The sequence below is a fragment of the Manis javanica genome, chromosome 16 (genome assembly GCF_040802235.1).
Source record: "Manis javanica isolate MJ-LG chromosome 16, MJ_LKY, whole genome shotgun sequence".
In the NCBI taxonomy this organism is placed as follows: domain Eukaryota; kingdom Metazoa; phylum Chordata; class Mammalia; order Pholidota; family Manidae; genus Manis; species Manis javanica.
In genome coordinates, this window is record NC_133171.1 from 6,566,632 (window position 1) to 6,591,807 (window position 25,176).

General features: G+C 44.0%; 1 protein-coding gene and 1 pseudogene across 2 annotated transcripts in view; one reads left to right on the top strand and one right to left on the bottom strand.

Moving 5' to 3' along the window:
- TXNDC5 (thioredoxin domain containing 5) overlaps nt 1-25,176 on the top strand; it is a 32,300-nt gene that overhangs the window by 2,649 nt on the left and 4,475 nt on the right. For both annotated transcript variants that reach the window (XM_036998340.2, XM_036998341.2), the window contains exons 2-7: nt 1,114-1,263; nt 7,122-7,227; nt 17,457-17,553; nt 20,346-20,461; nt 22,352-22,438; nt 23,121-23,264. In XM_036998340.2, the coding sequence (XP_036854235.1) occupies nt 1,114-1,263; nt 7,122-7,227; nt 17,457-17,553; nt 20,346-20,461; nt 22,352-22,438; nt 23,121-23,264 (700 nt within the window). The remainder of the gene's footprint in view (nt 1-1,113; nt 1,264-7,121; nt 7,228-17,456; nt 17,554-20,345; nt 20,462-22,351; nt 22,439-23,120; nt 23,265-25,176) is intronic.
- Nucleotides 1,283-7,114, bottom strand: LOC108387126 (N-myc-interactor pseudogene; annotated as a pseudogene).

Genomic DNA, 25,176 nt, shown 5'->3' on the forward strand with positions numbered 1-25,176 from the left:
CTCATAGTTATAAGTGTTGGGTGTTCTCGTAAGCAAGCATTTTGAAGATCACTTTAAAAAGCAATACAGTAAGTGACTACATTGTAGACATGATGAATATACACTTACCAGGTGAATGGAAACAAACTCAAAAACCCGTGTGCCATAATGCCATGTGACTGCTTGACCCTTGAAATAAAGTCCAGTGTTGTCTCGTACAAAAATCAAATATAACACTGCAGACAGCTCTTAATTAAAGGTGATGATCAGCTGTCTCAAAAAGCAGATTTAGCAACAGGAGAGATGCTGATGCTGTCAAGAAATGTGAAGGGTGGAAAAAGCAACAATTCTAAGTTAACATTATTTTAAATGATAGGTGATTTAAAAATATTTGTTCATAGTTAAATTCATACAGTGAATATCATAAGTATCCATGTGATTTTATCAAATTTACAAGGTGGGTGGCTGCAAACATTTTTCAAGCTTCTCATTGGAAAAAATACCAAATTGCTTTAATTTTGAGGTTGCCCTGCAATTGCAAATCCTTGTTATATAGAGGAAGAAACCTGGCTAAAAAGGAAAGGAGCAATGGTTGTGAGAACTCCTTGCTGCGGGAGACGGGGAGCAGGGGAGCTTTCTAAAAGAGGAGGAGAAGAGAGTGGGCACCAAAGAGCCTGGGGAGTCAGGGCTTCCTTGGAGGAAGTGTTACCCAACTAAACCTAAGGGCAATCAGACATTAGCCAGGTGGGTTTAGGGAGGAAGCACCAGAGAGCAGGAACTGATCCTCAGACCCAGCCAAGCTGGGCCCTTTCAGGAAACCAAGCACTGCAGGATGGCTCCCAGGAAGACTGCAGACAAAGCGCAGTGTATAGAGGTCAAGTGGGAGGTCAACCAGGGCCAGTGCAAGGAGGATCTGGCTCAGTACCTTGCTAAGTTTCAATTTCAGGCTGAGAACAATGCAGTGACTCCGGGGAATGTTAAGCAGGGGAGTGAGGGTCTCTGGTCACTGTGAGTCCTTGGTCCTGCCACAGAGGAAAGGAGGGGTCAGAAAGCCCTGCTGTCTTGGGGAACGGCTGTGCTCTGGGCCACCCTCTGCCCAGCACTCAGTATGCTGTTCCTCTCACCCCGTTACAGGTGCGGACACTGCCAGCGGCTGCAGCCAACATGGAACGACCTGGGAGACAAGTACAACAGCATGGAAGATGCCAAGGTCTTCGTGGCTAAAGTGGACTGCACGGCCGAGTCGGACGTGTGCTCTGCTCAGGGGGTGCGAGGATACCCCACGTAAGTGCAACGGCGCAGCCTCTTGTATAGTTTCAGGTTTTCCACACCTTTGCCAGCTGCGCTTGGCCAAAGAAAGTCCCAAGTTACACTTTGGGTAACTCGCCTTTCCGTTCTGAGGAGAGAGGAGATGTTAACTTTGAGCAGGCCGTCCCTGTTAGGGAAAGCTTATGTTTAACACTGTGTCTATATTAGATGCCTTTTATACTTTGTTTAGAAAAGGCCTTTAATTATCAGTGTTGGGCTTTCCTGTTTGTAAGAAAATGTGTTTGTGAGACAGAAATTTGTTCCACGTCCACAAGGAGCATAGACTTTGTTGTCACTTCTAGCTTTTGGTCCTTCCGTGAGTCTGGCGCATCCTGCCCGAGTGCTTTCCTGTGTGGCGGCACAAGGGCTGTCCCTGCTGGCGAAAGGTAACAAACCAGGCACAGCAGGTCTGAAAAGCACTGCTACTTACTCCCTGGACAGTTGAAAGTTTTTTAGCTTTAAGAAACAGAAATTGAAACCAGCTTAATAAGCCAAAGACAGAATTAATCAGAAGGCTGTGGGGGAAGCTCATTTCAGCTCCAGGGGCTCGGGGGCCTGATTTTGCCGTATCAGATGGGAGGAGGCCTGGCTTAGGTGGAGCGTTCATTCCAGGATAGTCCTTGTGGCCAGAGAGGCAGGATCTGGTAGGAAGACAGCAGCCCCATTAGGCCACATGGCAAATGTTAGTGATGAGCTGTTCTCCAAGGGAAGATGCTTTTTCCAGAAGGACACTGTTGGGTTTGACCACTGCAACTCCTGAAATATTTGCTCAAATTTTTTTTTTCCAAAGACATGGGAATTTATTTTGTATCTAAGAATAAATGGACACTAAAAAATTTTAAAGTGTCTTTTTTTTTCAGGAAAACAGATACTCATTTTTGTCAAACACTGATAATGATTTGGACCCAGTAGCTCTAATTTTCATATGATTCCATGAGCCTCTTCTTCAAAGTATGCTATGTGGGCTTCACCTAGAGACTTAACTACATCTACTTCTCTACCTCCATTCTCCCGTTGAAAGTGAATGTTAAGTAAATCCTCTACAATCTCTTCATCCATCGTCTGAAGGTCTTCCATTCCAGTCAGAAGCACTGTCCTCTCAGATATTCCTGAAAATACCTGAAAATTTCTCAAGTTGATTTATATAAAGAGGATAGTCTTTCTTTTTCAAAATCTTGTCAGCAACTCCCATTTCCACAAATGTGATGACGGCGCTCCGGGACTGCTTGTCATACTCCACACACTCCACTTGTCCGCCTCTGTTTTGGGACTTAGTGAAGCTCAGTTCTAGCTTGTCTCTCATCTGATTTTCAGGCAACTCATCAGGAATTTCAGTAACATTGATCTTCATTTTAGACACATCTATGGGAACCTGGAATCTGACTCCAGAGTTTAATGAAACGGGGTTGGCCGTCACCTCCACCTCCAAGTCCTCTATCTGCACATGATGTTTCCCCATCCTGATCACATTTTGGGCAACTTCTTCTTTTTCAAATGTGATAAGGGCTTGTCCTCTTCGTAGCTCATAAAAAACTTGGGAGCTCACTTGAAATAAACAAGAGGTGTTAAAAAACTGGCTGTCCTTCTCAGGATTCTCTGAGGATGTGAATTTCATCTGTATTGTGGGAATATCCACTTTAATCTGGAAGTTTCTGGCGGCCTCTTCTAACTCAGCTTCAAGCTTTTGGATTTCCTCCTTTAACTGAGTATTTTCCTTTACAATTTTATGAATTAATCTCTCTTTTTGTTCATCTTTGGAAAATTTTTCATCTCCATGCTCCTTAAGAACTTGTGTTTTGTTACCTCCATCAGCTGCCATGATTCCCTTGACAGAAGTCACACAGTGGCATAGGTATTTTTGTTACTGGCAGACACTACAGGTTCATGGTACTAATCTTCACTTATTAAAAAGAATTTAACGTGGAGATTTAGGAGTATGCAAGCAAACACTGCACTTTATTACAGAAGGAAACAAAATCACCTTGATAGACCAAGGTGGACTGCTCAAGACAGAGTTCTCAAGGCCCACTGAGTTGAGGAGGTTCTCACTGGCCAAATCATTCTAAGTTTCGATTTCTGAAATGAAACAGAGTGCGCTTTAGAGACCGATCAGGGGCCCAGGCTGTGCGGAGAGGCCGTCGGGGCCCAGGGCCGCCCCTGCGGCAGCTGACAGCATCGCCCGAGCGCCGGGGCCCGCGGGCCTATTTGCTCAAATTGATGAGTGAAATAAGTTCTATATAAAATCTGAGCTTATCTTTAAACCTCAGAGGCAGTGTGGAAAAGTGGGAGGAACTCTGGCCTGGAACCTAGAAGCTACCCTTTAAATCCCAGCTCTGCCTTTTCTTACTGTGCAGCTCTGGCTGCGTTATTTAACCTCTGAGTCTAACGCAGGATGCTGACACCCACCACCCCCACCTTAACACTGTTATGTGTATGGTGCATGCACACACCAATCTAAGCCCACTTAGTACATCATAAGGTTCCCCCTAACATTTGGAAATTTGGCATTTCTGTAAAGGACTCTGGACCTCTTGGTCTTTGATAACCTCTTGCCATTTGATAATTTAAGTGCTGTAATGCAAGTCTGCCAAATCAGATCAGCAGAGAAAAAATCTATATGTACCTACCTATAGGCATCACCTCCTGTGCTTCATAGCATTTCCTTTGAAGTGAACTGCTTGGATGAAGAGCATTGCAAAGAAACGGTCTGTGAGTAGTGAAGAGAGAATAGCTGGGGAGACAGATGTTCACCTGTTCAGAGGCTTTTACTTTGAAAGTGCAGGCGAAAAGAGGTGTTGGCTGTGGTGTCCACTCCTAAGCAGCTGGCTGTGTGTGGCCATGTGGCTGTGTACACCACGAGCCATGCCACAGGGCCTGTGTGAGGGCTGAGAAGGGCAAGTGTTGGAGGTGTCAGAGGGAAGGAGTGGTTCCACCTGGACCTGGTCATACTGGCTATCTGGCTGCAGCATCAGTTGCTCCATAGTTGCTAGTCATCAATTTTAAAAGATCTGTGTTGGATCATTTGTCCTGATTTTTATTTAGAAGATAGGGTCTTCTACAAAAAACCATGCACTGGTTTTTGTGTTATTTGTGTTTGGTAAGGAGCCTCTGTACCTGTCACGGCCGTGCACAAGTGTCCAAGAGCAGACCTTTTCCACGGAATGCAGGTGGCAGGCTGTGGTGCATAAAATGGGGTTGCATTAGGGCATTCAGAGATTCACCTGTGTGAGCATTTACTTCCCTTAAAACAGTACCCACCTCATTGAGACAGTGCAAGTCCTGAATCAGATGATGCATGTAAATTCCTGAGCGCTTATGGGGAGTGTATCAGTGTATCAGCTTCAATGCCATTCTTTCCCTGGCACTTTTAACTGGAGTAGAAGAGAGGAGTTTGGGTTTCTATGCCCCTGAAAGTGGCTAACTCTTGCCCAAGAAAATGTTTTGAGGTCTTCCTGTTGAGCCAGTAAAGAATTTTTGTCATCTGGGAAAATGTGAGCAGGAGAAGGGCTGAAGGAGGACTAGGGCTGCTACACAAAGTGCTACAAGCCTGGTGGTGAAAAAGAATAAAAATGTATTGTCTCATAGTTCTGGAAGCCAGAAGCCCAACGAGTTATCCACAGGGCCATGATCACCCTGAAACGAGTTGGGAAGTCCTTCCTTGCCTCTTTCTAGCTTGTGGTGGCTTGCCAACAATCCTCAGCATTCCTTGGCTTGTAGATGCATCCCCCACCCCTCCATCCTCTCATGGTCTTCTCCCTGTGTGCATGTCTCTCCCCAAGCCCAAGTTCCCCCTTTTGTAGGGACACCAGCGATATGGCTGAGGGCTTGGACAGATCAGTCTGGGGACACAGTGTAGCCCAGAACACTCTCTCCTGCCTTGCAGGAGAACTTCTATTGCACTGTTTTCCAGAGTGACTCACAAATGGAGATTTTCTCTCCTTGAAAGAGAGACATATCACCAGGAAAAACAAATGCCCATGTGAAGGTTTGCTAATAGCAGAAAAGCCTGGTGCTGTACGTGGGGCTTGTTCCCTGTGGCCCACTCTCCCTCGCTTCCAGCATCTCCATTTACAGTGAGAATTGAAGTCTGATGCCCCAGACAGACTGAAAGTTCTGTAACAGAAGCTCTCCTTCTATGCCTAGGCTCTGTGAACGTGAGGGAGAATCTCGAGGCAATTTAGCAGGTTTTCAATCCAACAGGAAGAGATTTTTTTTTAATTGCTCATTTTTGTTTTGCTCAATGCCCACCAAATTAGAAAAAATCACAGATTAGGTTTTAATGTAGTTCAATGTATTTTACTTATTTTTGTTATTTATATATTGCAATATTTTAAAATTTAATAATAGCATTTATGTATTGTTTATGTATAATACATAAATATATTATGTATTTCAATGTGTATTAATGTTAACAAAGAAATAGGGAATGAGTTTGACAACCCATGGTCCGTTCTGGTATTTTGAGGATTCACTCATTTTCCATCCTGGCGTACTTTGGTAGAGGGGGGGACTTGGAAGAGCGAGGAGAGTTGAAGGGGATCAGTAAGTGTCTTCCAGTTCTCTGGGGACCTAGCTCACATCTCCATGAATGGGGGTGGGGCGCAGGCATTCATAATTGGGAGCCACGCTTTGGAGTATCCTCAAATGTTAAACTTCATGAAGTAACAGGTATACTGGCCAAATCTAGTTAGATTTTGGCTTTTGGTTATGGTTATAAAAGTATGAGCTACTGAGGGGCATATATTTTCCATGGAGGCACTTCAGGGGTGTCTCCTCAGTCCTAAGGTCAGGATCTTAGCTTCTGGGTGAGGCCAGACAGCGTCATTTAATCTAAATGTTACTATAGCCAATGTGTCATTCTTCTCGTACAGCTTTGAAACTTCACTTTAAGGCCTTTGGGGGTATCAGCTAATCAAATCCACAGTCGGGATTCCTGTATATCCTTACACTCTGATACTGCTCACCGGGCCTCTACTAACAAAATCCACATACACGCTGTGGAAGTGCTAGGGGTGTTTTGGATGAAAAGTCTTGCCAAAAACTGCTCTGTGATTCTTTTTTCTCTGTCAATAACCATATTTACCCCCTCCCCAATGCCTTGACACCTTCTATAAAGCTTATCTAGAGCCTGTTTTTCCATTACCAGTGCAATGATACAGGGTCTGGAAGTGTTAGTCTTTTGCTTACCACTAAAAAAAGTACTCCCGTCAGAGGCTAATATGTGTTGAAAAAGGAGGAAAGATTCCTTCTCTATGCATAAGTGAATAGGCCATATTAACCAATTGTCAAGTTTGTTCTCATAGCTGAAGACTTGAATTCTCTCAATACCTGGATATTCATGGTTTGGTTAAGAGCCAAGCACGTGATTGGGGTAGCCTGGAAATACATTTTTGCAAAATGATGCTATTTCTACTACAATTCTAATGTTTTTTAAGGCAAATGCAGAACATAAAAACTACTGAAGCCTAGGAAAGTAACAAATACCTAGCATGGAGAAGCTTGGGGGTTTGGCACAACTGAACCCTTGTAGCTTGGGGCTTAATCCACAGCATTAGGGTCAGTGTGTTCACCTCAGTTTTTTTTTTCTTGAATAAAATAGGAAACTTTTAAAAAGTTTAGGTTTAGGTGAATGTATTACCTCCTAGACCACTATTTTTCCTTTATCTTCAGGTTTTATTGGAGAGGGCCCTGACGTGCCTGGCTGCAGCCCTTTACCAACTCCATTTGTAGTTGTTTTGCTGAGTGAGTTTGCCCCCTGATAAGCTGGCGCTCTCCACTTGAGCAGTTTAACGTGCTTTCAAAACCCACTGTCTAAGCCTTGGTTACCCTTTCAGCTTGAAGTTTTTCAAGCCTGGCCAAGAAGCTGTGAAGTACCAGGGTCCTCGGGACTTCCAGACACTGGAGACCTGGATGCTGCAGACCCTGAACGAGGAGCCCGCCGTGAGTGCCCCGGGAGCCTGCCTCCCTCCTGCCCTCCCTCTCTCTCTCTGCTACATTTGGTATTGTAGGGGTAATGAAGGGGCCGGTTCTGGTGAAAAATTAAGGCTCCCATTTTAAAGCAAGTTTTTACTTTTTAAGAGCCCATTAATATCATTAGTAAAGATTAACCTTTTTGTTCTTTTATTATTGTGATAAAATACACATTATAAAATTTACCTCCTTAACTGCTTCTAAGCGTACAATTCAGTGGGATTAAAATAACGTAATGCAGCTTCACCGTCATCCATTTCCAGGGCTCTTTACATCTTACAAAACGGAAACCCTGAACATATCACTGACTCCCCCTGGCAACCGCCATTCTGTTGGGTGTCTCTGTGATCTTGACTGGTCTAGGTACCTGATGTAAGGGAAAAAGGATTAACTTTTTTTTTTTGTACTTTATTTAGTAATTTATTTCTTGACACTCCAAAACTTGCTTCTTTATGGACGTACATTCTTTTTGTTGTTGTTGTTATCATTAATCTACAATTACATGAAGAACATTATGTTTACTAACGTCCCCCCTTCACCAAGTCGACCCCACAAACCCCATTACAGTCACTGTCCATCAGCGTAGTAAGATGCTGTAGAATCACTACTTGTCTTCTCTGTGTTGCACAGCCCTCCCCATGCCCCCACCCCCGACATTACACATGCTAATTGTAATACCCCCTTTCTTCTTCCCCACCCTTATCCCTCCCTTCCCACCCATTCTCCCCAGTCCCTTTCCCTTTGGTAACTGTTAGTCCATTCTTGGGTACTGTGATTCTGCTGCTGTTTTGTTCCTTCAGTTTTTCTTTGTTCTTATACTCCACATATGAGTGGAATCATTTGGTATTTGTGTTTCTCCGCTTGGCTTATTTCACTGAGCATAATACCCTCCAGCTCCATCCATGTTGCTGCAAATGGTAGGATTTGCCCTGTTCTTATGGCTGAGTAGTATTCCATTGTGTATATGTACCACATCTTCTTTATCCATTCATCTACTGATGGACACTTAGGTTGCTTCCATTTCTTGGCTATTGTAAATAGTGCTGCAATAAACGTAGGGGTGCATCTGTCTTTTTCAAACTGGAGTGCTGCATTCTTAGGGTAAATTCCTAGAAGTGGAATTCCTGGGTCAAATGGTATATCTATTTTGAGCATTTTGAGGAACGTCCATACTGCTTTCCACAATGGTTGAACTAATTTAAATTCCCACCAGCAGTGTAGGAGGGTTCCCCTTTCTCCACAGCCTCGCCAACATTTGTTGTTTGTCTTTTGGATGGCAGCCATCCTTACTGCTGTGAGGTGATAGCTCATTGTGCTTTTAATTTGCATTTCTCTGATAACTAGTGATGTGGAGCATCTTTTCATGTGTCTGTTGGTCATCTGAATTTCTTCTTTGGAGAACTGTCTGTTCAGCTCCTCTGCCCATTTTTTAATTGGATTGTTTGCTTTTTGTTTATTGAGGTGCGTGAGCTCTTTATATATTTTGGATGTCAAGCCTTTATCAGATCTGTCATTTATGAATATATTCTCCCATACTGTAGGGTACTTTTGTTCTATTGATGGTGTCCTTTGCTGTACAGAAGCTTTTCAGCTTGATGTAGTCCCACTCGTTCATTTTTGCTTTTGTTTTCCTGGCCCGGGGAGATATGTTCATGAAGTCGCTCATGTTTATGTCCAAGAGATTTTTGCCTATGTTTTTTTCTAAGATTTTTATGGTTTCATGACTTACATTCAGGTCTTTGATACATTTCGAATTTACTTTTGTGTATGGGGTTAGACAGTGATCCAGTTTCATTCTCTTACATGTAGCTGTCCAGTTTTGCCAGCACCAACTGTTGAAGAGACTGTCATTTCCCCATTGTATGTCCATGGCTCCTTTATCGAATATTAATTGACCATATATGTTTGGGTTAATTTCTGGAGTCTTTAATCTGTTCCACTGGTCTGTGGCTCTGTTCTTGTGCCAGTACCAAATTGTCTTGATTACTATGGCTTTGTAGTAGAGCTTGAAGTTGGGGAGTGAGATCCCCCCACTTTATTCTTCCTTCTCAGGATTGCTTTGGCTATTCGGGGTCTTTGGTGTTTCCATATGAATTTTAGAACTATTTGTTCCAGTTTGTTGAAGAATGTTGTTGGTAATTTGATAGGGATTGCATCAAATCTGTATAATCCTTTGGACAAGATGGCCATTTTGACGATATTAATTCTTCCTAGCCAGGAGCATGGGATGAGTTTCCATTTGTTTGTGTCCCCTTTAATTTCTCTTAAGAGTGTCTTATAGTTTTCAGGGTATAGGTCTTTCACTTCTTTGGTTAGGTTTATTCCTAGGTATTTTATTCTTTTCAATGCAATTGTGAATGGAATTTTTTCCTGATTTCTCTATTGGTTCATTGTTAGTGTATAGGAAAGCCACAGATTTCTGTGTGTTAATTTTGTATCCTGCAACTTTGCTATATTCTGATATCAGTTCTAGTTGTTTTGGACTGGAGTCTTTAGGGTTTTTTTATGTACAATATCATGTTATCTGCAAATAGTGATGGTTTAACTAGTTCTTTACCTATTTGGATTGGTTGTATTTCTTTGTTTTGTCTAATTGCCATGGCTAGGACCTCCAGTACTATGTTAAATAACAGTGGGGAGAGTGGACATCCCTGTCTTGTTCCCGATCTCAGAGGAAAAGCTTTCAGCCTCTCGCTGTTCAGTATGATGTTAGCTGTGGGTTTATCATATATGGCTTTTATTATGTTGAGGTACTTGCCCTCTGTGCCCATTTTGTTGAGAGTTTTTATCATGAATGGATGTTGAATTTTGTCAAATGCTTTTTCAGCATCTATGGAGATGATCATGTGGTTTTTGTCCTTCTTTTTGTTGATGTGGTGGATAATGTTGATGGATTTTCGAATATTGTACCATCCTTGCATCCCTGGGATGAATCCCACTTGGTCATGGTGTATGATCCTTTTGATGTATTTTTGAATTCGGTTTGCTAATATTTTGTTGAGTATTTCTGCATCTACATTCATCAGGGATATTGGTCTGTAGTTTTCTTTTTTGGTGGGGTCTTTGCCTGGTTTTGGTATTACAGTGATGTTGGCTTCATAGAATGAGTTTGGGAGTATTCCCTCCTCTTCTATTTTTTGGAAGACTTTAAGGAGAATGGGTATTATGTCTTCCCTGTATGTCTGATAAAATTCCGAGGTAAATCTGTCTGGCCCGGGGGTTTTGTTCTTGGGTAGTTTTTTCATTACCGCTTCAATTTCTTTGCTCATAATTGGTTCGTTTAACTTTTGTGTTTCTTCCTTAGTCAGTCTTGGAAGGTTGTATTTTTCTAGGAAGTTGTCCATTTCTTCTAGGTTTTCCAGCTTGTTAGCATATAGGTTTTTGTAGTAGTCTCTAATAATTCTTTGTATTTCTGTGGAGTCTGTCGTGATTTTTCCTTTCTCATTTCTGATTCTGTTGATGTGTGTTGATTCTCTTTTTCTCTTAATAAGTTTGGCTAGAGGCTTATCTATTTTGTTTATTTTCTCAAAGAACCAGCTCTTGGTTTCATTGATTTTTTTCTATTGTTTTATTCTTCTCAATTTTGTTTATTTCTTCTCTGATCTTTATTATGTCCCTCCTTCTGCTGACTTTAGGCCTCATTTGTTCTTTTTCCAATTTCGATAATTGTGACATTAGACTATTCATTTGGGATTGTTCTTCCTTCTTTAAGTATGCCTGGATTGCTATATACTTTCCTCTTAAGACTGCTTTCGCTGCGTCCCACAGAAGTTGGGGCTTTATATTGTTGTCATTTGTTTCCATATATTCCTTGATCTCTATTTTAATTTGTTCATTGATCTATTAATTATTTAGGAGCATGTTGTTAAGCCTTCATGTGTTTGTGAGCCTTTTTGTTTTCTTTGTACAATTTATTTCTAGTTTTATACCTTTATGGTCTGAAAATTTGGTTGGTAGGATTTCAATCTTTTGGAATTTCCTGAGGCTCTTTTTGTGGCGTAGTCTGTGGTCTATTCTGGAGAATGTTCCATGTGCACTTGAGAAGAATGTGTATCCTGTTGCTTTTGGATGTAGAGTTCTATAGATGTCTATTAGGTCCATCTGTTGTAATGTGTTGTTCAGTGCCTTCGTGTCCTTACTTATTTTCTGTCTGGTGGATCTGTCCATTGGAGTGAGTGGCGTGTTGAAGTGCCATAAAATGAATGCATTGCGTTCTATTTCCTCCTTTAGTTCTGTTAGTATTTGTTTCACATATGCTGGTGCTCCTGTGTTGGGTGCATATATATGTATAATGGTTATATTCTCCTGTTGGACTGAGCCCTTTATCATTATGTAATGTCCTCTTTATCTCTTGTTACTTTCTTTGTTTTGAAGTCTATTTTGTCTGATACTAGTACTGCCACACCTGCTTTTTACTCCCTGTTGTTTGCATGAAATATCTTTTTCCATCCCTTGACTTTTAGTCTGTGCATGTCTTTGGGTTTGAGGTGAGTCTCTTGTAAGCAGCATATAGATGGGTCTTGCTTTTTTATCCATTCTATTACTCTTTGTCTTTTGATTGGTGCATTCAGTCCATTAACAGTTAGGTTGATTATTGAAAGATATGTACTTATTGCCATTGCAGGCTTTAGATTCATGGTTACCAAAGGTTCAAGGTTAGCGTCTTCAGTATCTTACTGTCTAACTTAACTCACTTATTGAACTGTTATAAACACTGTCTGGTTATTCTTTATTTCTCTCCCTTCTTAGTCCTCCTCCTCCATTCTTTGTATGTTGGTTGTTTTATTCTGTTCTCTTTTGTGTTTCCTTTCACTGCTTTTGTGGGTAGTTGATTTTATTTTTTGCTTTTAGTTAGTATTTCGTTGGTCTACTTTCTTTGCTGTGATTTTATTTTCTCTGGTGACATCTATTTAGTCTTAGGAGTGCTTCCATCTAGAGCAGTCCCTCTAAAATACCCTGTAGAGGTGGTTTGTGGGAGGCAGATTCCCTCAACTTTTGCTTGTCTGGGAATTGTTTAATCCCTCCTTCATATTTAAATGATAATTGTGCTGGATACAGTATTCTTTGTTCAAGGCCCTTCTGTCTCATTGCATTAAATATATCATGCCATTCTCTTCTGGCCTGTAAGGTTTCTGTTGAGAAGTCTGATGAGATAGCCTGATGGGTCTTCCTTTGTAGGTGACCTTTTTCCTCTCTCTAGCTGCCTTTAAAACTCTGTCCTTGTCCTTGATCTTTGCCATTTTAATTATTATGTGTCTTGGTGTTGTCCTCCTTGGTTCCCTTCTGTTGGGAGTTGTGTGTACTTCTGTGGTCTGATCGATTATTTCCTCCCCCAGTTTGGGGAAGTTTTCAGCCATTATTTCTTCAAAGACACTTTCTATCCCTTTTTCTCTCTCTTCTTCTGGTACCCCTATAATGTGGATATCTTTCCTTTTGGGTTGGTCACACAGTTCTCTTAATATTGTTTCATTACTTGGGATTCTTTTATCTCTGTGTCAGCTTCTATGTGTTCCTGTTCTCTGGCTTCTATTCCATCAGTGGCCTCTTGCATCTTATCCATTCTGCTTATAAATCCTTCCAGAGATTGTTTCATTTCTGTAATCTTCCTCCGGACGTCATCCCTTAGCTCTTGCATATTTCTCTGCTGCTCCGTCAGCATGGTTATGACCTTTATTTTGAATTCGCTTTCAGGAAGATTGGTTAGGTCTATCTCTCCAAGCTCCTTCTCAGAGGCTGTCTCTGTGATTTTGGTCTGTATCAAATTCTTCTGCCTTTTCACGGCGAGAGAGGTAGTTGTGGGGAGCTGGCACGTGTGATGGCTGGGAGAACCATCCCTTCTTGCTGGTTTGTGGCCTTCCTCTCCTGGGAGAACAGCAACCTCTAGCGGCTTGAGCTGGGCAGCTGCGCACAGACGGGGCGTCTGATTCTTGCCTGACCGCTGTGGAGTTAAGCTCTGCGGTTGCTGTGGGCGTGGCCTCTCTCAGGCTGCTGCTCCAATATGGCCGAGCCGTGTTGGAGGGGAAACAGGCAGGAGGCTGTTTATCGCCGTGAGGGGCCTCTGAGCTGTGCTGCCACCCAGGGGGTTAGGGCGCCCGGAGTTCCCTGGGATTCCCAGCTGCTGGGCTAAGTGTCCCAGGACACTTCCGTCCAGCTTTGGGGTCCCTGTCCCTTTAAAACTTTCAAAAAGCACTCGCTTTTCTTTGTCCCGGGGGTGCCAGCCGCGGAGACCCGCTCACAGGTCTTGCTGCCCTGTTTCCCTAGTGTCCAGCACCCCACGCATGCACTGTGTCTGTGCTCAGGTGCTGATGGCTGGGGCTGGGCGTTCAGCAGTCCTGGGCTCCCTGTCCCTCCCCGGTCCAACTCCTCTCTTCCCGCTGGGAGCTGGGGTGAGGGGTGCTTGGGTCCCACCGGGCCGCTGCTTGTATCTTACCCCCTTCACGAGGCGCTGGGTTCTCGCAGGTGTAGATGTAGTCTGGCTGTTGTCCTGTGTCTTCTTGTCTCCCTTTTAGGAATAGTTGTATTTGTTATATTTTCAAAAATATGTATGGTTTTGGGAGGAGATTTCTGCTGCTCTACTCACGCCGCCATCTTGGCTCCTCCCCCAGGATTACCTTTTAAAAACATTTTTAATAGAAATATTCAAACATGGACAGATGAGAAGATGTGTGCATGACAAAGAATATAAGGAACATGGCCCCAAGTGCCCATCCCCCAGCCCTGACAGTTGTCCCCCACCCTTGCCAACCTTGATGTGCCTTACTGGCCTCCAAATCCCTTGTTTGGCTGCAGTCAGTCCTCATGGAGTGTCATGTGTCTCACAGATGAGCACCTGTTACTTTTTAATTTAAGCCCTAGGCCATCTCACATGTAATATGATTAACAGTCATTCCTCAGCATCATGGATTGACTCTCGGCCACCTGGGGTCAGGGCCAGGCCTATACCAGAATATCCAGGATCAGCTTTGGCCCTTCCGCCCCCCTGCCCATTTACCCCTTTGCCCGTCTGCCCTCTGCCTCTGCAGCTGTCACCTGGCTCTTACTTCCACTTGCTGTTCTCACAGTGTGAATCATTCCTATTCTCAAACTTCAGTCCCCACAGCCAGAACTGGCTTTGCTGAGAACATAATTAATTCCCTTAATAGTCTGAGTGTCTTAATGTCCTTCCCTTCACTATAGGTAATATCAGGATATTGTGGAAACTGTGATTTCTGAAATGTTTTTTAGAAACATAGCTGTGTGTAGTATGTTACTAAGAAAAATTTATAATCTTCCCCTGTCTGGTTGATATTGAGAGTCTTAGTTTTGTTATAAATCACTACAGTTGTAACCATTCATTAAGTGTCCCTTCATGTGTGGCATTTTCTGATTAATGCTGAATGCTCAGGCCCACGGAGGCTAGGTTGGACTTTGACGTTTGTGGTGTTTGGTGAGGGGCTGGAAAAAATGGCCAGTGTTCCCAAGCCGTGCCCTGCCAATGACATAGTAAGAGCATCTCAAGTCTCTGAATGTAACTTCAATTTAAACAATCAACTGACTGCCTTATTGCACAGGTAGCAGGTCACTGATTTGAAGGTTGTTTGTGCTCATGTGCAGTGTCAGCAGTGTGTTGGGCCTCTGTGCTATTGCTGTCATTTTCCAGGGTGTCTGTGTGGCCCTGTGTGGCACTCTCCCCATATTGAGTGCTGATGTCACAACTAATCAGAAACCCAGCAGCTTCCTAAGTACTATCTTCCCTCACGGTATTAAAGGCCCATAACTGTAATGGTGAAGAATGGTGGTGTATGGTATTGATTACGTGTTCACCAGAGACTTATCTAATTTTAGGTAGCAGGAAAAACCACAAACCCCTCTGAGTGAATTTGCATCTTTGTCATATGGTAAGAAAGCTACATGAGCAGGTGTAATTTTCAGATAGATTTAAACTTCAGTTTTTGTTTCCTTTGTGAAAATGGTCTCTACTGGGAGGGAAGTTCCCTTTAAAAAGAATTAATAGTCTCCAAAAATAATTTAGAGTAAACTTTTCACCAGAAAAGCCAAACTTTATGATGACTTTCAGAAACCAGTAGCCAGTATTAGGATGGCCAACTTCACCTTGGGCCCAACTTCCCTTGAGGTGGCCCCACGCGCGTGCTGGGGAGGACGGGGCGGCTGGGCCCAGCACAGCACAGGCGTCCTCAGGGGAAGGGTCCTGGCTCCTCCAGCTGGGACGGGCAGGCCACACAGTATCCCCCCTCGCCACCCTGCAACCCGAGGACCCCTCGCCTTGCCTTGGTGTCGTAGAGTGATGGAAGCTTCAGATCATTTCTACAAACACTGGCAATGGGCCTTGTTTTAGAAAAGTTCAAATATTCCATTTTTATATTACAACCCAAAAATTCTTTTAAATTCGAATTCTTGTAAGTGAAAACTTTTCTGAGAGTTCTTCAATTGTATTTACTAAGTAACTTTATACACTTTTATATTTAAGCAGGATGAATTTAGATTTTTTCCCCCTAGTGTTAACACAATATTGAAGAAACTCAAAGAAAACTTGCCATCTCTTAAATTCTGTGTTAATTTTTATATTTCCCTGTTTGCTTTTGTTTTTTTTCCTTAAACAGCTATAATTGTATAAGCATGGTTCATTGGTGATGTTTTTATATAGTTATTTCATCTGTATATTGATGATACATTATGTGAATTTGTCATAATTCAGCTCCTCTGTGTCAGTGGATATTTAGATTATTTATAATTTTCCTGTCATCAGAAATGCTTAGGGGACATGTTCATCTTTGGAAGGACTTTTTTTTTCTACTTCTGAGTGACATTTTTAGAATATATTCCCATAGAATTGCAGGGCAAACAAAAAGCAAGATGCGTCTTGGCTCTGGATGAGTATGGCCAGGTTGCTTTCTGAAGACTCTGTACGGCCGCGCCATCACCAGCAGGCCGAGAGCGGACCCACCGCTATGACGGGCACCGGCGTCCCCGTGGGGGTGCAGAGGGGGGCCACTGGTGTCTGCCGCAGAGCACAGGAGGTGAAAGTGCCCTTTCAAGGACACAAATGCACATTTCAGTACTGCAAACCCTTTGCACATCTTTTAAAGGTTATACAGTTTTTTGTTGCCCCTTACTGGCTCTCCCTGACTGTTCACAGAGCCGTCATTCTCCCGGACGTGTGTGTGCGTACTTAGCACTTACTGTAAAGTTTCAACAAGCCCGCAGCAGAGAGGGAGGCTTCATGGTACTTATGATTATAACTCTGCACAGCTTTGAGCTGTCGGCATTTTTAAAGAATTAATGACTTAATGGGTATTCTTTTAAATAGAAATATGAGATGCCAGATAAAAATTGAGTAATGTATACCTGTGTATGTATAGAAAATGGTGACCAAGCGACATTTTCTTCATGTCTGGTCTCTTTGGCTGGAGGCCACAGCTGTACTGGCCTCAACAGCTGAGGCAGGTGGAATTGTGCACGGCAGTGTCTGCTCAGGTGCCGGCAGGAGCATCTTTTAAGAGTGCTTCTTGCCCTTTGCTTTGTGTGTCTCTGTCCCACACTGCCATGTGAATTATATTATTTCCTGAAAGTCCAGCTCATGTCTTTGCTCTTTGTTCCCTTTGTCCACCTAAATTTTCCTTCTCACCACCTACTTTTCTTTTTACCAGCCGTTCTTCACACTTGTACCTCCTGCACCGTTTTTATTGTCATTTTTGTGAATAAAGGGCAGCCAGGCTGCTCATTCTATTCTGTCCATTCTGCTCCCTCTGTGCCTTCAGATACCGCTTCCTTCAGAGCCAGCCGCCAGAAACCTCAATTTGTACTGTGTGTGGAGCCTCAGAACCCATCTCAAAGAGCCAGGCAGAGTTCTTGTTTGGGGCGGGTCTGTCCTTCAGTTTGTCTGCTCTGTTCAGGTGGGATTGAGGCAGCAAAGGACAGGCTGGGGTGGGGATGGCTGTCACTGGCTGCCCTCACGTTCAAGTCCTAGAGCATTTGCCGTGGCGAGGCTGGTGAGCGGCTTACTGCTTAAGCATCCAGAGGACCTGGCAGAGTCGATTCCTACCTGGCCTCTTCCCCAACAGCAGCATCCCACAAAGGGTGGAGGTAACAGGTGTGGAAGGAGATGTGCAGAAGGTTCTAGACAGACACAGGTCTCCTCAGCAGGTTTCACTGTTTCCACAGACAAACTCAGGGCCTCTTGTTCTGTTTCTTCCCGTTAGACCCCAGAGCCAGAAGTGGAACCGCCACGAGCGCCGGAGCCGGAGCAGGGGCTGTACGAGCTCTCAGCCAGCAACTTTGAGCTGCACGTCGCACAGGGTATGGTGGGCCGATCTCACGGGTGTTCACAGCCCACAGCCTCGTAGAGCCCCTGACCGTTCACTGCTCCTTGATCTGCCGGGCTTTTCCTTCCCACTACTTGAGGGCTGGTAGATCTGCATCTGTGGCGGCACATTTCTCAAGACCTGCTAGATTATTTCTACCTTTATATTTATAGAAAAGCCAGTTGTAATGCTGAGCTAAATAAAGCCTTAGGTGTGGAAAGCTCACAAATCATTTAATTTGTATACTAATTAGTATATATTTCATTTGTACATTAGTTGGACAGTGCATCATTGGATAAGAAAGTGTTTATTTATATCAATGTTAATCATATACTTATTGACCTGAAGCAGAACCCAATCTTTCTTACTGGTTTAAACCAGAGTTTAGTGGGACCAGTAGAACATGGGAATCAGAGTAGGTGTTCTTTACACCGAAGATATTTTTCTGTACCACATCTCATATTTTGAAAATGGTCTGTGCACAGTTTCTAATGTTAATAATATGTAAGTCCTTTCTTCACGCATTTCTGAAGAGTTGGCTTGGCAACAAATGACTTGAGTATGAATGTGGCTTCTTTGCTGGCCTCCATCCTCAAATGCTACCAGGGAGAGAAATCCTCCCATAAGCCTGGGTTGGGAGCGTTGTGGAAAAGGGCTTAAAATTGTATCCAGCCCTGTAACTTCATGCCTGCTGAAAGTAGAGGCCACCTACTTTATATCCCCCCCACCATACTTACAGTCTAAAATAACTGAATGCAATGCCTTCAGCCTTTTTCCATTTTTATTAATTTTTCTGACAGTGGAACTTGAGGCAGTTTTTTTGTATGGGGATTCCCTTTCATCTGAGATGGGCCTGGGCTCCCTGTGGGATGCGCTTACCAGGATCACCTTGTTACAGACTTTGTCCCGCCAGCCCAGCCCAGTCCCTCCCTAAAAGCAAGGCACTGGGGAAGGGCGGCATCTGGAGGGACTGCCCTGTGCTGCCCACGTGCAGATCCTTCCTCAAAGGGGCACTAGCCTCCTGCCGCTACGGCCTATTGTTGATACTCCAGTGGATTCCTGGACCCCTTGTCTCTACCTCACAGCACAAGGGTAGTGAGGTGCCTGTCTGGAGAGACATGGTTTCAACCTTAGGGATCAGGTGCTAATGTTTTGATGCGAGTTTTTCAGCATTTCCCTCCAATGCATCATAACCCGCTGTCCTGCACATTGGCATGGCAGTGTCTGCTGTGAGCCTGTCACATTTCAGTGACCATTGGATAGTTCTGTCCCTGGTCTCAGCCTGATTTCAGTTTGGGCTCAGCCTGACCTCTCTGAGGCCCCTTAGGCTGGTCAGTGTCCAAATAATGATGATGTGGGAGTTAGTTTTTTCTCCTAGCCCGGGGAGTGATACTAAGTTTTTAAATTTAAACCTTCTGTTTTATTGTGAAATGAAACACAGATAGAGGAAACAAATGTAGCGCTTAGCGAATTGTTACACAGGCAGACCATGCTTGATTGTGTTTCACTGGATTCACAAATGGAAGGTTTTGTGGTCTTCTACTTTGTCGAGCAAGTCTACCACAGCCGTTTTTCCAACAGCATTTGCTCACTTTGTGTGTATCACGTTTTTGTAATCATGGCCTTAATTCAAACTTGCAGTTAGTGATGACAACTGGCTGAAACCTCAGATACCGTTAGCATTTGTTAGCAAAAAAGTATTTTTAAATTAAGGCATGTTCCTTGTTTTTTAGACATAATGCTGTTGCACACTTAATAGACTACAAGATAGTGTAAACACAACTTTTCTATGCACTGGGAAACCAGAAAATTGACTTGACTCGCTCTGTTGTGATACTTGCTTGATTGCTGTAATACCTCCTAGATAGGCTTAAAGCAGTTGCCCTCTACCTGCCGTCCAGTTCAACAAATAAAACTTTGATGGCCTGCCCATACAGCCCTCCCACCCCTCCCCTCTCCCCCCAGGAGATGCTGTCCTGACTTTTATGGAAAACACTCTGCTTTTCTTTATGCTCATCACCTAGATCTGCATTCCAAGCACTATAGTTTACTTTGGTGTTTTTTAAAAAGCACGTATATCTTTTAGGTCTCTTAATCTGTGTGTTCTCCCCACATCTCTTCTTCCTTGCATTCTCTTTGCTGAACGCATAGGCCATTTAACATGTATGTAGTATTTGCCACAGTCTGGACTCTGCCGATTGGATCTCCATGGGGAGGCTGAACATGTTTCCCTAATTTCTCTAGTTCTTGTAAATTGGTAATTAGATTTCAGGATATAAAGTTTCTGTTTGGTGTTTTTGGGGGTATGGACATAACTTCCCAGCTGATGACGTCTGTTTGTGACATCAGCAGTCACACCAGTCACTTCCTAGACCCATTCATTCATTAGGGCTGCCAAATACTGATGTCCTAATTAAAGTATGCTTTCTTCCTTTTTTTATCAAGATTGCTCTGCCCTCATTTATCACTTGGTTATATAGTGGTGTAGTTCATATAAGAGAGACAGGGTAAATGCCTGATTCTTTCCCTTTATTGCCAGTTTTCCAAATAATGAGTTGGTTCTCTGTTGTCCCTCAAAGATGACAAATCAGATTTTGATTTGAGGACCGTTAGGAACTCATGGATGTAGCCATATTTGATGGAGTCACTTTTTCCCAGCTAACGGGGTCATCCTGAACTGAGCCCCGCAGGAGGACAAAGAGCCGCTGCTTCCGTTCAGTCTCTGGTCGGGTGTGGTATAAATTACTCTCCCTCTTCCTCTTCTCTGCCCTTGGCTCTCCGCTGAAGGCGACCACTTTATCAAGTTCTTCGCTCCATGGTGTGGTCACTGCAAAGCTCTGGCTCCAACCTGGGAACAGCTGGCTCTGGGCCTTGAACATTCTGAAACTGTCAAGATTGGCAAGGTAAGTGAGAGCCCTTATTAAAGTGGAAATAGACTGCCTTTGGCTGGATTAATTAGCAGAGGAGCCCATTATTCATTCTGTGTGCAAAGTCGCAAAGTTGATTTATTAATTCCATTTAGTGTGCCACTTGATAATTCATTTCACCTTCACAGACGGCAGCCCGGTTTTGAGTGTGCTGGCTTTTCCACAGCCTAAAGATAAATTATGGCTTTGGCTCCTTTGTTTATTTTGAAGCAATGGCCAATTTGAATTGGCAGCCCCAGGGCCCTTTCTGCAAAGATATGCGCAGAGCCTTAGAGAATGTTCACTGGACGTGCTTGGAGGCCATCCACATTTGATCTCACCCAAAAGCTCTTTCCTAGAGGACCCTCAGCTCTGCTCACAAAGACATGCAGAAGACCCTCCTGTGGGGAGCCCCAGCTTATGCTGCTTTCGCACAGGTTGATATTTTCTGGAAATATCCGTAGTTCCAGAGTAGCTTCTGGGCATCAGGCACTTTTAATCTCATCCAGCTTCTGGCTCTCACCAGACATCTCTACATGGATTTCCTTTAATGAAAATCTCATTTTCTACTTTGCCAGAGGACTGATTCATATAGAGAAGTAAGGCTGCACGTCCAGGAACTATAGTTAATCAGATGATCTGCCAAGTGCAGGGAGATGGTCAGAGCATGATCTTGGAGTCAGACGGATCTGGCTGGCTGACCTTGGGCAATTTCTCCACACCTCAGTCTCCCCCTTTGTGTGGTAGTTGTGAGGAGGAAAGTAAAATGCCTCATATGGTGCTTGGCATAGAGCAAATGCCCAGTAAATTCTAATAGTTGTTATTGCTAGTGAAATGGGTGTTTCACTGTTGACTGTTAAACACTATCAATGATATAGTCTAGTCATGTATGATTATGATTCTATACTTACAGAATATTTCACAGAAGTAACATAAAGTAATTTTTCTGTCTCATACCTTTATCCTTTACTTTATGAATTTTGATGGGATATTATTTATTTTTGGTGTATATCAATAGAGGCTTTTAATAGAACTAGGCATGAACGGATGCAAAGTTATTGGGCTGTGGTCTTTGATCTCTGCCCAGACCTGTAGCTGGGTTAGACTGGACCCTAAAAATGCTGCCCACCCAGACTGGAGCTTAAGGTTTCCTGTGCTTCAGTTGAACATTTTAATAGCTCTCTGCTTCAGGCTTATCTATTAGAATTGTATTTTCATTCCATTTTGTTGATGTAGTGAAAAATAACTGAGTCCACATAGCTGACTTTAATGCCAGTAAAAACTCAAAAAGAAAAAAGTGAATTAGGATAAAATGTTCCATGCAAATGTTGAAGAATCTTAATAAGATTCAAGTGAAATTTTAAAAAATTGAAAAAAAGCTGTGATAGTTGGTAAATTGAGCTTAAAGAATTAAGGACATGTTGTAATCTTAACCTTTTTTCAGTTTTATCTTTATTATATACCAAATTCTCCTACTTAAAATTGACTACTTTTGCTCCTCAATTTTAAAACTCTCAAGTTGGAACATGAGAATAATTTCTAAGCTAGCATTGTGACTGGTTTTGGTCTCTGTCCCTGAAGCCGGCCTCCCTTCTCCCCAGATGCCAGGCCAGGCCTCCTTCTCCACCTACTGACCTGCCCAAGGTAAAGCACTGCCCCCTAAACATCAGCATTTTCAAGGGAGCTAAATAGACCAAGTCTCTAAAGGAAACCTCAGCACCCTGCTTCCTTAGCTCAGTTGTATTTTGGGGTAACTTTTAAGAAAAGTCTCGCCAGAAATGGTATCTTGCTGGCAGAGGTGCACAGGTTAGGTGCCCAGGACACCGAGTGTCTGTTGGTCCCTTTTGCAGAAAGACTCATAAAGGCACCGATCTCACTTTATTGTAGGTTGATTGTACGCAGCACTATGAACTCTGCTCAGGAAACCAGGTTCGGGGCTACCCTACTCTGCTCTGGTTCCGAGATGGCAAAAAGGTACGTGTTCTGGTCTTAGCATTGAGACAAGTATTTCTCTTAACCTTGGGGGGGATGTGTTGCCCAGTGATTAACATGTGGGGAATTACAGTGTGGATTGTGTGGGCCCTGGTTTAAAGGCATACATATAATACATATAATGTATAAGGAATATATGTAATATATATAATGTATAAGAATACATGCAATATATAAACACAAAGGTCTTTCTCTTAGCTGCTAAGATTTGGGTAGTTGGAAAACCTGTCAGTTGTTATATTCTTTTTAAACTTTGCAGTTGGCTCAGGTTATCACTAGAAAAACCCAAGCCTACCATCCTAGGGTAACTGCTCTGATCCTGACCTTTGAGCAGGGTTAGCGCTCCCTCTTGGCAAGGTTCCCACTCCCTCCCTTACATTCCTGGCCAGTGGTCATCTCAGAATGCCTAAGTCAGCACCCAACTTTTTTGTCACTGGGACACTGCAGAAGGAGTGTGCTGTGACGTTCTTACCAGTCAGACACTTGGTTTCTCATCTGTACTTGCCCATTGAACTTTGAGTGTACAAACATTGCACAACCACAGGGAATATATCTAATGGGAGTGCTTCCATGGGTATGTACGGCTGGGAAGAGGTTTGAGTGAATGAAAACACTTAGGTGTACTAACTCAGCAGCGTTTGTGTGTGGCCCGTGTTTCGCACAGGTTGATCAGTACAAAGGAAAGCGGGATTTGGAGTCGCTGAGAGAGTACGTGGATGCACAGCTGCAGAGTACAGAGGGGGACGCCCCAGAGACCATCAAGCCTTCCGAGGCCCCAGTGCTGGCCATGGAGACCACGGCTGATAAGGTGGGTGCCTGCCGCAGTCAGGATGGCCAGAAATGGCCCACAAGCTCTGCCCACGAAGAGCATTTTCCTCAAATGGTTGTTTGAGAGAGGTGGGGGCAGACGGGCAAGAAGTGTTGTGGAAGAGCTGAAAGATGGGATCGTATTTGCTGGAGAGCGTGCGGGGAAGGCTCGCATGATGCACAGAATGAGTTTGGGGACAGTACAGAGTAATTCAGGTGGTTGGCTATGGCTGATTTTTCAACATGATACATTTTCTTCAACTACTTTACGTGCTTGTAAGAGGCAGATGTAAGCAAAAGCTTCCCAGAAATAGATGTGACAAACCCTGAGAGTAGCTGGCATCAGAATCTGTGGGAAATTCTTCCCTTGACTCAGAAATCACTACACTTGAGGGTATTTGCTATTCAAGCTTGGCTGCTGCCTCGTAGGTCCCCTTTTCTGTTCATTTCCATAACTTGCTGCCATCATTTTACTTTAACCCTGTGGTAAATGCCTGACAGATCTATAGCACACAAGATTGCTGGAACTGAAAGGTAAATTTGCTGTAGAATATTTAATTTGTTCAGGTGGTCTCTGACTTATTGAGGTGGTGTCTTTATTCATTCAGATAGTATAAGGTTTGCCATTCACTTGTTCTGCATTTATCAAGCTCTTGTTATGTTTCAGGCCCTGTCCTAGGCCACCAGCAAACAAGAACAAGTAAGGCCATTTTCCTGGCTGTCAGGGTTCTAGGTCTAGTTGGGGAGACAGATGAGAACATATACAACAGGTGTCACAGGGGCTTTTATAAAAGTGTGTGCAGGGCGAGTCCTGGTTGTTTGAGAGAGGTGAGGGCAATAGGCGTGTTCCCGAAGAGCTGAAAGAGGGGGTGGTATTTGCTGGAGAGCCATGCTAGGAAAGGCTTGCCTGGTGGAGGAGGAGCACGGTGGGGGGGGGGGTGCAGCTGGGCACATCCAGGGCAGGGCCGGCAGTCGGCAGGCGGGAATGGGGTGCAAAGGAGGACAAGGATCAGAGCAGGGTGGCAGAGAGGGGGAGAGGTAGGAGCGGGGTGGCAGAGGACTCTGGGCTAGCAGTGGGTTGTGAGCTTTGTCCTATATTTATAAAGACATATTTACAAGGATAAACCCTCAGTGGGGGGTTTTGAGCGGTTTGGGTTTTGGAAAGATAACTCAAAGCAAGTGTATGAAAGAGATGGAAGCCAGTGTACTAGGGCGTAGGAGATGATGGGATCCCACGTGAGGGCTGTAGCGGCGGGATGGAGAGAAGGAGAGAGCCGACAGAAGCAGCGCCGGTTTCTGGCCTATCTGGGGGGCAGTGGCAGCAGACGTGAGATCAGGATCCGAAAGAAGAAGGTGACAAGTTCACTTACCAAAATGCTGGTTTCTAGGGCTATGGTGGACATGTAGGCAGAGACAGCCATGGTCATGAAGGGTGAGTCAGGGGCTGGAGCGGGGTGTCTGCACTGGGAGCTGGGAGAGCGGCTCGTGTGTCTGCCCTGTTGGGGAGACCCCTATGCTGAAGCCATGGATGAGACTGAGACTGCCTGAGGGGGGCTGGGAAAGCACACTTGGATCTCCGAGCTGAGAACCGTAAGGGCGACTTGACAACATACTTCCAAAGCACAACACTTCCATTCTTACTTCAGTTCACATACCTACACTTCATAGCATAATTCTTACTGGGAACACCAGAGTACTGGGGGCAAAGGAGGAGGCAGTGTGCTCCTTCTCTGGGGCTCAGTGAGCCAGGTGGGTGCAGACGCCTGGGCAGGAACTCTCAGAAGAGCTGGGGACTCGCTCCAGCCATCCCTCCCTGAAGCCCCAGTTGTGTGGGGTTGGAGAAACCAGTGGAGCTGCCTGCCCCATTCTCCCAGGGCGGGGGCAGTAATGGGCCCTCACCCCACGGCCCCTCC